Here is a 17,627-nt window from a genome sequence, read left to right on the forward strand (position 1 = left end):
AAGAACATAGTTACTCATCCAAGCTTGCCAGTTTTTACAGTCAGAGTAAAAATGTAAACATTTCAAAGACAAAAAAGGCTAAATGATGACCCAAGGTTATTTTTACACCACACATGGTGAGCAGGATGGAAAGAGAAGTAAACATTAAAAAAATCCCCAAAGCTCAAAACATTTTGAGGTCTAAAATTCTCCATAACAACCACCGGATACTGTTTACATGGCAACGCTTTGGGAGACATGCCAGGAAAGGCCTTTGCTATCCTGCTGTCACAAATGTAAACAGAAGGAGCTTTAAAATACCAGGACATTTTAATTAGAAATCTGGTGCCCTTCGACAGAAAAACAAAAATGGATCATCATTGGGCTATTCAGCAGAATAATGATTTAAAACATAAGGCCAAATCATAACAGAAATGGTTCCCGAGACACAAAGTCAACCTTCCTGGCCATCTAAGCTACAGGGTTTAAATCCTATAGAAAACCTTTGTGGTGAACTGTAGAGAACAGAGAATAAGGGAGGACACACGACTCATGAAAATACCCCACACTCCAGTTCTTTAAAGTAGCCTTTATTTAGGAAGTGAAACCAATTGTGAGTGTTTTCATTGTGCTTTACATCGTCACCAACTCGACTGGAGGTCCAAACAAACCTCGGAGGAAGAACTCATAACAGGAAGCTTCAGTAAAAATAGTCATCATCATCTTCATTATCATCCTAACTGTAGAAATAGTCCAACTCCAAAATCACTTTAGTTCATTTGTACAAGGCCTTTAGCTGCAAAATAGATGCATTCTTTTTTGCTCTTAAAAAAAGGTGTTGAGTAGATGGTTTCAGAAATATTTTCAAAAATGGCACAGCATTCTGCATACTGGAAGTGTCACTTTTTTGTTGAATATTTACTTGTGTTACTGAAGGACAGTACAGCCTGTGTGTTGTCAGCATTTTTGTTGTCTTTACATTTTCTTCATCACAATAGAAAAAGGAGAAGAAGGTTCTTATTTCTACATACAAGGCTTTTTCTACCTGAATCTAAACTCTTTCCATGTGCTACTATCTCTGACTGAAAAAGAGTTGTGAGATATAATTTGTAAGAGGAAGTGCTTTTATATAAGAATAGTTTAACTACCTTGCGGCTATAGTAGGCTACAGTAATTCATAGTAGAATCTAAGTGTTCAGAGATTCTCTCTGGTGCTGAAATATTGATCATGTGTACACTCTCTGTTGTTATATTTAAACAGAGTCACATTAGCAAACTGACAACACCATATTGCCGTCTACAGAGTCACACCCTTTAACTTTTATATTTGAAAAAAAGTCCAATCTTAAATCTGTTCAAAGTGTCAGGAACCCCCATTCAGCACCAAAACTATTGCAAAGCTGTTCTTTGTTAATACAGTGCCTTGCAAAAGTGTTCAAACCCCTTGAACCTTTCTACATTTTGTCACATTACAGCATCAAACTTTAATGTATTTTATTGGGATTTTATGTAATAGAAAAACATTAAGTGGTCGATAATTGGAAGATAATTGAAGTGGAAGGAAAGTTATTTATGGTTTGAAATAGTTTTACTAATTTGATACACATGGTATGCATTTGTATTCACCCTTCCAAATTCTCAATCAGTCAGTCAGTCATTTTCTACCACTTCTTCCATAGTGGGTCGCAGGGAAGCTGGTGCCTATCTCCAGCAGTCTATGGGTGAGAGGCGGGGTACACCCTGGACAGGTCGCCAGTCCATCACCTTCTTAATTCTGATACCCTTAAATAAAATCCAGTACAACCAATAGTCTTATGGTGCCTGAGTAGTAAACTGAATAAACCTGTTTGTAATTTAATATCAATATAAATGCAACTGTTCTGTGAAGGCTTCTGAGGTTTGTCAGAGAATATTAGAGAACAAACAGCATCATGAAGACCAAGGGACACAGCACACAGGTCAGGGAGAAGGTTGTGGAGACATTTAAGGCAGGGTTAGGTTATAAATTAATATCTCACAGTTCATTCAATCTATCATGCAAACATAGAAATAGGTTGGTACATCCCCAAACCTACCAATATATGGTCAGCCACCTAAACTGACTGACCTATGGAGACTTTTAATCAGAGAAGCAGCCAAGAGGCCCATGGTAACTCTGGAAGAGCTGCAGAGATCCACAGCTCTGGTGAGAGAATCTGTGGACAGAATTATTATTAGTCTCGTACTCCACAACTCTTTCCTTTATGTAAGAAAGTTCAAAGAATACCTCAAGAACTCCTGATTGCAGTTTTCTGCAAGCCACGTAGGGGACACAGCAAACATATAAAAGAAAGTAATCTGCTCAAATGAGACTAAATTGCACTTTTTGAGCCTACATGCTAATTAATATGTGCAGCATAAGACAAAGACTGCATATCATTCCAACAAAAATATTAGCCACTGTTAAACATAGTGGTTGCAACATACTATGGGGATGATTTTCTTCAGCAGAGAAAGGAATATGGTTCAAGTGGGAAGATGGGTGGAGCTTAAAACAGGGCAATCCTATAAGTAACTTCATTAGTGGCGGCAAAAGACTTAAGACTGGGCTGAAGTTCTACTTCCAGCAGAAAAACAACCCTAAACATACAGCAATAAAATAGTTTAGATTAATTCACATACCCATATTAGAATGGTGAAATCAAAGTCCAACCAAAACAAAATATGAACCTGTGGTAATCCTTGAAAATTGGTAATCCTTGAAAATTGCTGTTTGTATATGCTCTTTGTCCAGTATGACTTAGCTTCAGCTATTTTTGCAAAAAAAAGGGTTCAGAAATTTCAGCCTCTAGATGTCCAAAGGTGGTATAGACATGCCCCAAAAGGCAGCTTTGTTTAGGCAAAAGGTGATTCTACAAAGCACTGACCCCTGGAAGTTTAATTACAAATGCATATGTATTGAGTTCCTTCCACTTCACAACAATGCAGTACTTTTTGTTGGTCTATCACATAAAATCCCTCAAACATTCATTGAAATAGTGGTTGTAACCTGATACAATGTGGGAAAGTTCAAGTTCATTCATGTTTCAGCACCAGAGAACTACCCTCTACTTTCTACAATATTTTAGAATAATAATACAAGGCAGGCAGTGCATAAACCATGTACAAAAACACCCGGCCCAACCCAACCCAGAGCTCTCTAAATAAAGGAGCTAGTTCATTTGTGTGAATCCTAGAAACCCTAGCAGCACCTAATAACTTGAAATAACATAAATGTCATCAATAAGCTAGTAATGCTATGATATCATTTTGAAAGCAGACTTTGTAACAGAAATTAAATATTACAAAAGGGCTCTCTGCTTAGGTCTCACTGTAAATATTCAAACAGTTCCCAATCAGAAAAAAGTTTTTAAAAAAAGCTCCAAGGAGTCACGACAGAAACACAGTTCCTGTAAATTTAGAGCTCTCATCCCAACCCATCCATTATTCAACACTGTGTTTACTAACTCCCTGAAATTTCATTTCTTGCAACTATGTAGAATACAAGTAGTTGAACCTTTAAAACAAATTACAAGCAGTTATGACTCACGCTTCTCTGAACTTATCATGCATTATTGCTCTGTCGGATGTGAAAGGAATATTGCCCATGACAGATAATTTGATTAATTTGCCCATTATCTAAGAAGTCTGTCAAAATATTTAAAAAAAAGCTTCATAAAATTGGCATAGTTTCTGTTATTCAGACATTTTTTTGCATGCAAAGGTTTTGGATACTTAAAGTGGCAAACATAAAAAAGGTACTCAGAGTTTGGAAAGTGTCAAATGCTTTGGCATATTTGTAACAAAGGCAAAAATACTGCAATAAAGTGCAAAATAATACAAAATAAATAAATAATGCAATAAACATAGACCCAACAAAACAAGGCTTAAACTGGGTTGCTCCAACTTGACTATTTTATAACACTGAAAAAGGTTTAACCTTATTAAGGGAACGACAGACATTTTTAATGTCTATATTTCTTTTGAATAATGAAAAATAAATAATTAAATGGAAACAAATATTAGATTCAGGCAGTATGAAAACACTGTTTGGAGTGACTTGATGGTTTAGTAGGTGTTCTCGTGTGATTAATATTTAACTGGAAGGTCAATTTACTATCAAGGGTAAGCCAAATGTGATTGAAAGAAAAAAACAACCATCATTTTCCTCTAATTTCTGTATTTTCAATTCATTTTAAGGGAAAGTCACTCTAACTTGTTTTTCACAGTTCATTGGGGTTTAACAATTCACCACGGATACAGGCATGGTAGAATGTAAGTGTAGATTAGTGTTGAATACAGGTGCATCTCAAAACATTGGAATATTATTGATATTCTAATTTCATTAATGGAATAAATATTTGTTTCTAGCAATTCAATTTGAAAAGTGAAACTCATATATTATTTAGATTCATTACACACAGAGCAATGGACACTGTTTTGTCATAAGGTTTGCTCATCTGTCTTCACACATATTACCTAGAGTGACTTCTTGTTCTAAATCCAGAAAGTTCAAATTGATGTCAGCCAACTCTTTGCAGCTATAACAGCTTCAATTCTTCTTAGTAGGGTTTTGACAAGGTTTCACAGTGTGTTTATGGGAATTCTGGGACATTCTTTCAGAACTGCATTTGTGGGCTCAGACACTGATGATGGAGAAGAAGGCCTAGTTTGCAGTCTCTATTCTAATCCATCTCAAAGGTGTTAAAGTCAGACCAGTCAAGTTCCTCCACATCAAACCTTAAACATCCATGCTTTTATGGACCTTGTTTTGTGCACTGGTGTGCAGTCATGTTGGAACAGGTAGGAGTTCATCCACAAACTTTCCCCACAAAGATGGGGACATGAAATTGTCTGAAATATCTTGGAATGCTAAAGCATTAAGAATTCCTTTCCCTGGAACTGAGGGGCTGAGCCTATTCATCCCTTCTGTGTCAAACTTTACACTTAATACGATGCAGGCAGGCTGCCAAACCCAGACTGGTTCTTTGGATTGACACACAGAGAAACATGATTTATCACTCCAGAGAACATGTCTCCACTGTTCTATAGTCCAGTAGTGGCATGCTTTACATCAAGGCTTGGGTGAAGCTGCTCAGCTATGCAAACCCATCCTATGAAGCTCTCTATGCACTGTTCTTTAGCTAAACTGAAGGCCACATGGAGTTTGGAGGTCTATAGCTATTGACTCTGCAGAAAGTTTTCTACCTCTACACAGAAAGCTTCTCAGCATCCACTTTTATGTAACCTACCTATTGTGGCTGAGTTTCTATTTTTCCCAATTGCTTTCACTAACCGTTGACAGTGGAATATTTTGTACTGAGGAAATTTCATGGCATCCTATCAGGGTAACACACTAGATGTTCCTGTGCATTCTCAGATGTTTGTAGAAGCAGTCTGCATGACTAGGTGCTTAATTTCATACACCATTGGCCATGGAAGTGATTGGAACACCTGAACTCAATGATTTGGATGGATGAGCAAATATTTTTGGCAATATAGTGAATTTCAAATGCTTATTTCTGTTTATTTTGATGACCCCATGTCCTTGATACGTCTGTGAGGGTTGGGTCTTAAAGTACAGACTCAAGCTGCAGTCCATACCTTGTCAACAACATTCTGAGGACAGTCAGCTTCTTTTGCAATGACTTTTTCTGGCTTATTCTCTATGTGGAGGATGCCAGTGATTGTCTGCTGGACAATTATGAAGTCAGCAATCCTTCCCACGATTGTAAAGGCCATCACCTACAAGCCTGCATTAAAAATATTTGAGTAACTGAATTTTGGTTTTTCAGTAGCTTTAAGCTATAATCATTTAAATTAACAAAAATAAATGCTATAAACATGTCCCTCTATGTTTCATGAATGTATTTATAATATATGAGTTTCACTTCTAATTTAATGAGATGTACCGGTTTATAATTTTTTTTATTGTAAAAAGCTGGACGCTGATTCTTTTACTGATTCCTTTGTAATTTTTTATAAGTTCAGCTCAGAGTCAACCTTACTGAAAACACGACACAAGAAGTATCCTCAGATTATAAATCTTTGTGTCTAAACAAGCTTAAAATAATTTGTTTTGATGAAACTCTGCAAGAGATTAGATTCTGTGCTTGATCACATAAACTCTGAGGAAAGACAGAGACATGGAGAGGCAATTGTGCTTTTGTGTCATTTTTTCATTGGTAGAAAAACATTTGACGTGGATTGATATGGACATAAATAGATCTCGGTTTCTTCAAAATATGATGCAGTAGATGTGCTGTGCTTTATTTAACTTCACAGGACCTCATTGGAGAATAAATCATATCAAGTTCTTTCAAACTTTTCAATAAACCATCAAATAAGAATAACTGAGAGGTTTGTAAAAAGAGAGAAAAAAAACTTCTCCTTTGTTGCACTCAGGTTGGTTTATCTTTTGGGGTAAAGCATAAAAAAATTGAATGTAAGATAAATAAATAAACCCTAGATGTGCTTTCTGAGTTTCTTATTCACTCAGTGAGCTCAGTGGGGAAAACGCCCCCTTAAAGCACGCAGACTCATAGTGCTTGTTCAGGTAACTCTTGAGTGCAAAGGTCTTGTTGCACCGCTTGCACTTGTAATGCTTGAAGGCTGAGTGAGTCTGCATGTGGGCTCGCAGGTTTGAACGGTCTGCAAAGGCTTTCCCACAATGCGCGCATCCGAACGGCTTCTCTCCGGTGTGCGAGCGCATGTGACCCTGCAGCAGCCATGGCCGGCTGAACGCTTTCCCGCACACGTCGCACTTGTGCTTGAGGTCGTGGGTGAGCAGGTGCATGGCCATGGCAGGCATGGAGACGTACACCTTCCCACACGTGGGGCACTTCTTGGCCATCTTGCTATCAATGCTTCTGTGAGTTTGCTTGTGCCGGCTCAGGTTGGAGGACGTGGCATAGGTTTTGCCACATTCGCTGCATGTGTGCCTCTGGGTGGCCCCTCTCGGGTTTGCCGTGGCTTTTCTTCGCGATCGTCCATCCATGATGAAAAACGCATCGACTGTGTATCCTTCGCTCACGGCTGCATCTCCATTAATGTACCCGCCTGCTGAGGACGAGACCTCAGACCTCGGACTGTCCGGCTGGTCTGAGTCGCCATGGATGTCCCCATGGATACCTGAATAGGTGTTGTTAATGTGGCCATAGATGATTGATGAGTCGCTCGGAGAGGGCACTTTAGAGATGACTGATGAATCACTTCCCACAACGTCATCGTAGGAATGTGGACTTAGATAATCCCTGACGTAACCTGAGGAAACAACAGAAAAGATTAGTCATCATGCAGGGAGGAATGATCAAAAATACAAATTTGGGTTGAATATATATGTGCAGAGGAAAAGGAAGAAGTTAATGTAATGGGTTATTCCACAAATCCCATACTCTATTTAAGAAAAAAATCCCACAAACCACCTGAAGTTATACATTTTGTCCCATTCAGTGCACAAGACAGAACCTGTGTTGCATCTGTGTTTGACTCCGAAGCTTGAAACGTATCCAAGTCCAGGGTTTTGGGTGTTAGAATTTTCTTTAGATCACTTTTGGGGCAAAAAAGACTACAGACTACCAACACAAGATGCATCATTAATGAGTAGAAGTGAAATGATCTGTGGCTGTTCATTTTCAAAGTTGGAAATAGTGCTTTGAAGAAATTATCAGTGCATGTATATATTGTAAATTTAGAGTTGAAGCCAGAAATTTACATTTTCTAAAAAGAAACTAAAACCTAAACTAAACTAAACTTTTCAAATTCAGAAATTTACATGAATTTTCTTAGTATTTGATATAAACCTTTTAAACTGTGTGACTTGGGTCAGTTATCTTAGTTATCCTTCAACCAGCTTCTTACAATTGTTTGCTGGCCAATCCCTCCTGACAGGACTGGAGCACATCAGAGCTTTATAACTACCTACAAACATCGACTTTCTTATTCTTAAGCCACTTTCACTAATTTGGCTGAAGTTTTTAGAATGACTGTTCATTTTGAAGACCCACTTTTGCCCAAGCTGTAACTAAACCTTGAGATATTGCGTCAATATTTTCACATAATTTTTATGATGCTGTGTATTTGCACCATTCTCTCCTGCAGCCACACTACACCCACACAACATGATGCTGCCACCCCTGTTCTTAACAGTTCTTATGGTGTTTTCAGGCTGCAGGTTGCAAGCCTCTTCAATTTTCCTCCAAATGTACCAACAGTTCAATTTTAGTTTAATCCTACCATAGAGCAAATCTCAAAATATTAAGGTATGGTCACTAAATGCATTTGAAAACCATAATCAGGCTTTTTAATATTGGTTTTGGACTATTGACTTCTTCTCGCTGAGTGGCCTTTCAATATATGCAAGGTAGAGGACCTGTTTCCCTGTGGATAAAGACGCCTTAGCCAGCATCTTTTCATGGTCTTTTACTTTTGTTTTAGGATTAATACGCACCTTTTGCACCAAAACAAGTTCATCTTTGGACATATAATATGGTGGCTGGACATTCCCATGCTGTTCATACTGTTATGTAACTGTTTAAACGGATAAATTTGGCACATTGTGTCATCATGAAATTGGAGCCAAGAAAGAACCAATCTTCCGGAGGCTTCTTCCGGATGTCTTGGCTTAATTTCATGATGTCACACAATGAAATGGCGTGTTTGGGTGTTAACTTTAACTTTGAGTGATTATTTTATGTTTGAAAGAATCAGTTAAGGTAGGCATCCTTCCACTGATTTAGAAATGCAATTACGAAATGTTTCCTGCAGTCAGATATTCTTTAAGGAAAGCCTCACCAGAGGCAAAAATAACTTCAAAACAGCTTTAGAAGGGTGGTCTCCCTTTTTGTAAACTAAATATGTAGTGTGTTTGAATAAACAAGTGCTATGTAAGTGTCGGGGGAGGACTGTGGGTCGGACCAAAGCGCAGACAAGAGCTCGGTAGCCGCATCTCAGTACTTCCTTGTTTATTCAAAAAAAATCCAAAACGTAACAAAAACACTGCAGGGATGAATCATAAGTACAGTCCAAAACTTACATGAACTCTGCAGGTCACTTAAGGCAAAAACGTAGCAAAGACGTAGCATAGTCTCCAAACGAAGCATAGACAAAGCATAGACATGGTAAACGTAGCATAAAGACAAAGCGAAGCAAAACAAAGCATAGACATGGTAGGGAACGGGGTAGTAACAGAACGAACCAGCGAGGAACTAAGCAAACAGAACAACTAATATACACAGAGCACAGAGAGGGGAACAAAAGGCAGGTAATCAAAAAAACAGGGAACAGGTGTGACATGGACGCAGGGAGACAGAGGGAGCAGGTGAACCTAATAAGACTAAGACATGAGGAAAGGGAATGATTAACAAAACAGTGAAACAGACCTAAACGAAAACTACAGACCAACATAAAACAGAATCAAGAATAAACATGAACTAAAGGAAACTGAGAACTGGAGGTAGCACAACAACCTAAGATCTAAGGACTAGCAAAATAAACCATAAAGTCCAAAAATGTCACTCCATGACAGTAAGAGTGTACCACATACTGTACTTTTGACTTTGTAGTATCTAATACTGGCAACCCATTCTGCATAATCACAACAATACAAGCTACAAATCAAACTTAAATCATTTAATTTATTATTAACAAAACATTACATTACAGCCTTGCATCTCTAATATCTGAATTAAAACTGGGATCAGATTGTGGGAGTTGTGCTTCAAGACCATCTTTAGCCTTTATTTGTGCCTTTACGTTTGAGTAGGAACCAGGTGAAGGAAAACCATGTGGTATTTATAGAGGGAGTAAAAAGCTCTTATGCCTTTGGCTGCACTGAGTAGACACTTTCCGCCCTCTGTAGGAAATCTTTATTTTTCATAGAAGGGTTCAGTGAGCACACTTGCACCTCATCAGCTGCACCTTTCCTGACAGGTCCACCGCCACACACCGTCACACCCTGGGGCTGTCAGAGCTTCGGCTGTTGTAACATAGACCATCTCTATTACAGCAGATGGGAGGTCTAATGCTCAGTGGGCACACTGACACTGACAGTCTCCCTCTCGAGCTAAACTGTAAGTACATCTGCCTTGAGATTCACAGATTCCTCGGGCCTTGCCTGGCATTTTTTCTGCACAGCTCCTGACAAATCGGATCAATTATTTCTTAGTGAGTTTTGATGTCAGTTGCTTCATTATTTCTATTATTGGCTTCTGCTCAACAGGCTGAACTCCAACAGACGCAAAGAGAGACTGGTAGCTAATAACCCACAGCCACAACTCCTGTGGATCTACCGATCAATAGCTCTCCATTTCAATTAGCACGCTGTGGGCATTAAGACACAGACAGCAGAGGAGATACTGTTGCTGGTAATATAATTTCATGATGCAGTTCTGAGAAAAGCTTAGATGTTGATCGATAATACGACAGAAAGAAAGAAAGAAAGAAAGAACAGGAAGAAAGAAAGAAAGAAAGAAAGAAAGAACAGGAAGATGGGTGAAAGAGTGGTGAGGTGTGGTGGAAAGACTGAAAATTGTGAATCATAAATATTCAATCACTGCACTCTCACAGCGTTGTGCGTTTCCTGTTTTATAGAGCGTGAGTAAAGTTTTCAAAACATGATTGTGTTTTTTAGCTTTATTTAATCAGGTATCTAGTCTAAAGGAAGCTCCTGGTGCAAAACCGATGTTTCCGGCACAACCACAGCCCTGAACTTACATCGTGTCAGCAGCTCTTCTAAAGGAGATTGGTTTTAAGCCTGTTTTCATTTTCATTGCCCTGCCATTGCAGCTTAGGCAAACTGTACGGTGGGTCCGGTTGCCTTAAAGTGTTGGAGCACCAAAAAACAGTGGCACCCATAAAAAAGTGTCATCGTTTCAGCAATTGTGTTTAGTAAATTTTAGCTCAATCACTATATTTGAATTTCCTGCATTGAGTCAGCCATTTTGTAGTGATGCTTATTACTTTTCAGCTACTGTAAAAACTTTTTCACATTATGCTGGAAAAGTAAAAGAGGGCAGACACAAAACATTAAAAACACAACTATGATCTATTATTCTTTTACCATATGTGGCTGATGGGGCTAATGGAGTGTGCTTTAGCTAATATTAGCAAGCTAATGCTAATGCCAATAGCTTATCACTGACTGTTGGCAATACCCTAGCTAATCAGACAGTTAAGATATTCAGACTAAGTGTATTAACACTTACATTAGTATGCTAACACTTGGGTCCACAACTAATTTGTGTGATTTGTATTATTGAAGATCATATTAAAATAATGTTAGCAGGCTATGGCTAATGCCAATTTATTATTTAGTAGCTCACTGAGCCGTCAGCTGATTGACATTTTCCAGAGTTGATTCGTACCTCAGTAAAACGGAGCGCTGTGTGACTAGAACAAAGCGTTGCGTCCAGCTTTGTGGAGAATATCTGCTGGGACAGGCTGGCCTTTATCACAAAAGTTAATTTTAATGTAAAGGAAGTTCCTTTTAAAATGCTTCATAGCTTCTATCTAACTAACCACTACCTTCAGAGACTTACGGGTGATATTAATCTAAATTATACTTTTTTGTGAAGCTCTTTGGGAAACACTGGTTCATTTAGTTTGGTATTGCTCATTAATAAAACATCTTTGGAGCAGACTTTCACGCTTTATTTCTGATCATGTTTACCCTAATTTTCCCTTGTACTGGAAGAATGTCTTGTTTGGTTACGCAGATATTGACAGTCAACCTAATTCTAACTTTTTATGTTATTAACCTGCTACTTCTACTGTCCAAATTCTATATTTATAAATTCAAGTGCTCCAATCATAAGCTATATTTAATTGAATTTCTTTTGTATATGAAGCATAATATTTTCTCAATAATGGACAGAAAGAATTATAAAACATATAATCTTTTTAAACATTTTATTATACTTCTTTAATCTTCTGTGCTAAAACGATTTGAGACCCCTGGCATTTTGTGTTTGTGGCATACTCAAGTTGTATCCTTTTTGTTTATTTCCTTTGTACTCCTTTCTCTGTTGTTGTCAACTTGATGTGTGCCATGTTCTGTTTCACTGTTCTCAATAAATTTTGGAAATTTCAAGGTGGGAGCTCAGACCGACAGAGCACTGTCATTGGGCTGTCCATGTCCATGAAGCTAATATTTAATTTACTACTTTACAGTTGCAGATGCAGGAGCTTACCTGACCTTTTTGAACTGCTATCAATCATCAGTGTCGTAGCATTAACTTGTAGCGTTTCTGCGGCTAGCATGTGGCATCCTTCAGCATTTAGTTTTTTTTCCTCTCACCTGTTTCATAGGGAAAGTACCTCCGAATAATGCTTTGTGTTTGCCTTGTCGGCTAAAGAGGCTTTGTTATTTTTCTGACTGTACTCTGACTGTACTCATGTCAGCAGTTTCAACCTCAGCAGCGGTGTCTCTGTTATTGCAGCACTGCTGCCAGATAAAGCTTGATAATTAGGGCAAATAAGAATAGGTCAGTTTATATCAATTTTGATGCAAATGAGTATGTTTGAATAATACATGTTTTTAGTATAAATTATATTGATATTTCGATTATTTTGGCAATCCTATTAGACAGCATTAACAGCACTTGACAGAGTTTGTTAGATGTCATATTTTGGGTTTGCATGAGGGTGGGTGTTGCTGTTGTGCAATTGTCCTCCATTTGAGGCAAACTTTTTCAAACTTTTGGCAGTTCTGCACATGTACCAAGTTGTGTCCAAATCTTTGTACTTGACCTGGTCTGTAGTATGTTTTTATAGAGTAGTTACAGCTGCAGTCCATCCTGCTGTGATTCAACATAGATCAACAAATGTGTGACTAAAAACTGCAAGAACAACAATATTTACATCATAGTTACAATATTTTTGTACACTGAAAACGTCTTCAAAAAATGTGTTGTCTTTAGGAGAAAACATACAACATAGTCAAGTGAAGCATGAACAGCAAGAAGATATTTAGTGCATATTTGGACAACAGTAAAGTACTCCCTGTTATTCTGTTTTTGTATAAAATTTTACTGGTTCTTTGGTTTCCTCAGCATCTGAGCTCTATCTCTTATTGTTTGTCTTTACCTTCATCCGTGTCTCCTTTGTATTCATTTCAAAGTACCTTTGCAGCATTAGGGCTAAAAGCAGTTTTAAATGCCTATTAAAGATTAAATACCCAGCTAAAGATGAGCATTTCCTCGTATATGTCTCTTTAAAATGCAAACTTAGAAAAGTTGAGAACTGTGGTGAAAGGAAATAAAAGGATGAGATGGAGAAAGAGAAAATGCTGCAAGCCACAATTTAATTTTTGATCCAAACCAACAGCGACTGATGCACACTTGTGTGCTTTGGACACTTGTAGGTCACAGTGTGTGTGTGTGCACATGTGTGTGAGGGTGATGCTGTGCACTCAGCTGTGCAAGCTGGCTGGGAAATGTGCCGAGTTGACAGAAACACAGTGATGCCAGTGTGTGCTTGTGTGCGCGCAACAAGCTGCAGTTGCTTTACTCAAACTTGTTATATTTATAACAGTGGATAATTTATGCAGTCTTCACATGTTCACCACAAAGTGTCTGTTGCTGCTGCTGCTGCTGCTGCAGGTTTCTGCTTTCTGGTTCGCCATCTGAGCGCCTGAGATCTCTTCATCTTACATTTGACCTTGCTACAATGTGAACCTGACCAGGCTGCACGAACACAATAATATGCGGGTGGTGGAACAAACCTCAGTCAGCCCTTTCAAACTGCAGTTATTTGCCCACTAGAGGGCAGAAAAGGGCTGATAGAGACATAAAACAAAGCATAATAATATCCTATAACGGGATTTAACAAACAATTGGCTGTTATTTTCATCCCAGTGAAGACTCATTTGTTCACTCACTTGTGTTCACTTCCTATACTGGTCTATTCTTTCTCAGTTTGACATATGGTGCTGCTCATAAGACCTTGTGTGCTGAAAACAGCTGCCTGCTCAGTGGCATAATAAATCAGCAGAGGGCCCCGGCACAAAAGATGGTCCAAGTAATTTCTATGTATCACAATGCCTCTCAACATTCTTCTAAATACTTCTTCTGTGTGGTTTCTGCAAAGCAGTCATGCACTTGTCCTTAATTACAATTTCCCTAGCATGGATAAACTTTAAATAATCTTTTTTTTCCATCTTTGAACTTTAAACTTAACATCAAGAATGTATTTGATAAACTGTGTAAAATCCATGTACAAGATAGCTGTTTTATCCAGCATTATTCATTCAGAAATACCAATGAAGTTTGTGACTCATGCTTACTTTTAGTTCAATGCAATTATACATATGGGATAACCTCTTGATTTTAACAAACGTTTGTACTTTTTACAAAGCTGGCTTTGATATTCTTATATTCTGATATTTTTGCTCAGTGTTAAAGAGGTTTGCCAGCCTTACTTACTGCATTGTATTTAGCCTGCAGAGCACCCAGAATTATGCAGCGAGTGGGAACCATTTGGAGTCAATATAGATGGGGAAAATAAAACAGAAATTGAAAAAACACCAAGGTACTGATGACATTGATGCCTATGCACTGGTGACATAATGTAATAACATAATCGTTTAATATAGGCTGCTGCAAACACCTTTGTTCTGTTACTCCTCTGCAACCATGTTTTTCTGCTTAACTGATCTAAACTCAATATATCCTCTAAAGTGTACACAATTTGGTGCTGCGAGATGTGAATATAAACCAGATGATTAGAGCAGGCCCAAGAATATGAAGCACCTTAGTCAGAAATAGATTTTTGGTCCCACTTACAGTTATGCCACCACCGCACCGCTGTTGTCCTTTTTATATGGTCTATGCCAAGTTTTAGTCTGAATTTACCACAACTTGTTTTAGAGTTAACTAATGAGTCAACAATCAGTCCCTTAAAGGAATAGTCCTGTAGAAAGGTCATGGCAGGAAATATCTTACATTCTGTTAAAAATAACATTTTTAGCTTTTTATTTTGTATAAACATATCAGATTTTTCAAAGCATACATCTACCATCTATTAATAATTTCAATCTTAAAATCTTGAATCTTTACAACCAGCACATTTTTAACCTGTCCTGTAAAATTTTAAGTACTTAAGTACTTTGGCTCACTCTGCAGACAATGACAAAATTTTTCAGAACGAATCTGTGAATATATCAAAGTGTGAAGTTTCCTTGAAATGCCATTGTTCTTCTCCACTGCTGCCATACTGCTCAGGAGGAGGGATTGCTGCAAAGTCAGTAACTAGATGCAATTGCCTGAGCTTGCTTAGATATTTCAGTTCACAACAATTGTCTTCTCCTTGCACTTTACAAGAAAAACAGACCTAATTTATTTCCAATTACCCAGTAATACAGAATAAATCAAACAAATACCAATCCACTGAATGAGGCACAGTCCAATCTAATCCTGAATGTAATACAAGATAGTCTAATTCAGATTATAATGCCAAGTGGTAAAAGGTTCTATTTGTACAGGAGCCCAGTCAATTGCATCAAGTCATTTCCAAAAGATACCTTCCTATCAGTTGGCATTTTAACTGTATTGTAATATAACTAGGACCAAACTTGTATGTATGTAATTGAATTTGGATCTGTTAACATGGTTAGATTGTATTAGATTAATTAGATTAAATATTTCTGGACATGAATTGGACCTGGACCTATGAATTGAGATGACATCTGTGTATTGAATTGAACTGAGTTTGAATGTTACAGATAAATTGATGTGATGCTAGCACAGCAGCGACCCAGAAAATGATCCACAGCAGAGACCAACCACCTGGAATACACTTAGTTTTGCTGGCATGCAACTTTTTTTTCCATCTGCAGATGTTAGTCATGCATTTCTTTGTGTACATCTAAAAATATATCCAAGAGAAGCACTGTATAAGACATTTGTATAGGAAGTGGGAGTGTTTTTCCAATTATGTTTATCCTGAGGACATACCTTTGAGAATGAGAATTCTGACCTGAGCAAGGTCAACTTGTTTTATTTATCCATTAGACATAAAAAAACATTCCTTTATCTTCTCTTGCAAACAGTGATCTTTAATTCTATATAAATAATTGCTTTTCATTGACTAGAATTTTGTGCAGCATGTATATTTTTGGTCTTTGACGCAGGTTCCACTTTGTAATTGTCTTTTTTCATCCTCCCTCTGAGTCAGTCATGACTAATTCTTTAAGTCTAGGAATGAATATATAAAATTACCCCTGGTGACGTATGGCTGATGTGTTTGTATATATGCGTGTGTGTGACTAACCTTTGTCATGATTATGGAATCGCAGACTGAGCTCCTCTCTTCGGGTGTGACTGTAGGAGCTCTCCAGTTCAGCAGCCGAGAAGTCATCCAGTTTGACTTTCTTCACTAAGAAAGATCGAGGCATGGTGGGACAGTCACAGCTCCTGCGCTCATACGATTAACACACGCCTTTCCTAATCCTCTCAAGTCTGAACCCAGTGATGGGAATCAGCGGATGTTTCACAAACAATTTAATCGTTTGGTTTGCTAAATCGTCGAGTTAAAATGTAGAGACATGGTCTTTAAAGGTCAAACGAAGTGTTTCTTCTGAAGACAGTCTATTAGTCAAAACTTGGCTCTGGAAGACCTGTGGATCTCTAATAGATCTAAAATAAAAATATAAATCGTGTCCTGGGTTATTTTTTGTTTCATCAAAGTGTCCCTCTTCTCCTGTTAGTTTGCTTTATGTTGTAGAGTTCTGACGTCTTACTCAGCAAACATTTCCAGCGCAGTTTCCTGCAGGATTCAGCACCGGACAGCTCCTCTCCGCAGCCGGCTGCCGCTGTCCGATCCGCTCCAGCAGGCGAGCAGTTTGGCGTTTAAAAAGTCGACGCGGATGCAATCAATACAAGTTGAAAATCCAAAATGTGTGCGAACCAATTAAATTTAAGTCTTTCAAAATCGAAATGAATTAAATGTTGAATGCAAACAGCGAGTTCTGACTGTTTGTGGAGTGGAAAAAGCGGGATTGAAAGGTTTCACCAAGAAAACCGTCGAGTCCAAAAAGACGTCTTAAAACCTTCGCGAGATTTTAACTTCTCAGATGGCATCGCATCTCCTTGTGATAAACTGCTTTTTTTTTTTGCTGGAAGACCAGAACAGAGCATCGGATCGTTCTCCTCTCTCTGCCCTATTTTCTCCTTACGTTTTTCTCCTCTGCGGAGCTGCAGCTCTCTCTGATGCCCGGGATCAGCTGTTGCGGCTTTATAGGACGGGAGAGAGGGAGGGAGGGAAGAGAATAAACGAGAGGGAGCTCCTTTCTCTCCATCAAAGAAAAAGAGCATCTTGTCTTTTGGGACCAGCAGCGGTGAGAGCCGGGTAGGGGTTTAATTAGACACCTCAAGGTCCTCACTCGAGCTGATTTTTAGGAAATTAAAAGGTGGAGTTACATCTTTTGGTCAAGAAACGTTTTTTTTGTTGTTGTTTTTTAATAAATATGGGTGCAAGTTATCCAAAGCAGCTGGATGCATTATCCTATCCTTAAGAGTTGGAAAATACTCGGACTGATCATGAAGTAAATGTATTATGACTAAAGAAAATTCTGTCATCTGTACTTGATTCACACTGCGCCTCCTACAGTCTTTGCCCCTAAATGGTAAAAGTCA

At 38.2% G+C, this 17,627-nt stretch overlaps 1 protein-coding gene across 1 annotated transcript; it reads right to left on the reverse strand.

Annotated features, from left to right (window-relative positions):
* Positions 1 to 553: 553 nt before the first annotated feature.
* LOC124878783 (transcriptional repressor scratch 1-like) lies at positions 554 to 17,168 on the reverse strand. The gene is made up of 2 exons (XM_047382887.1): positions 16,264 to 17,168; positions 554 to 7,260 (listed from the first exon to the last, which is right to left on the reverse strand). Exons 1-2 carry the CDS (start codon positions 16,385 to 16,387, stop codon positions 6,485 to 6,487), a joined length of 900 nt encoding a protein of 299 aa, XP_047238843.1. The 5' UTR covers positions 16,388 to 17,168; the 3' UTR covers positions 554 to 6,484.
* Between the last annotated feature and the right edge of the window lie 459 nt (positions 17,169 to 17,627).

The sequence above is a fragment of the Girardinichthys multiradiatus genome, chromosome 13, assembly GCF_021462225.1.
Source record: "Girardinichthys multiradiatus isolate DD_20200921_A chromosome 13, DD_fGirMul_XY1, whole genome shotgun sequence".
Taxonomy (NCBI): domain Eukaryota; kingdom Metazoa; phylum Chordata; class Actinopteri; order Cyprinodontiformes; family Goodeidae; genus Girardinichthys; species Girardinichthys multiradiatus.

What these genes read in the sequence shown, in the direction of transcription:
- LOC124878783 (XM_047382887.1), bottom strand. Translation starts at nt 16,387, where the DNA reads ATGCCTCGATCTTTCTTAGTGAAGAAAGTCAAACTGGATGACTTCTCG. An exon ending in ATTCCATAATCATGACAAAG is followed by an intron (nt 7,261 to 16,263) that starts GTTAGTCACACA and finishes TTGTTTCCTCAG; the next exon opens with GTTACGTCAGGGATTATCTA.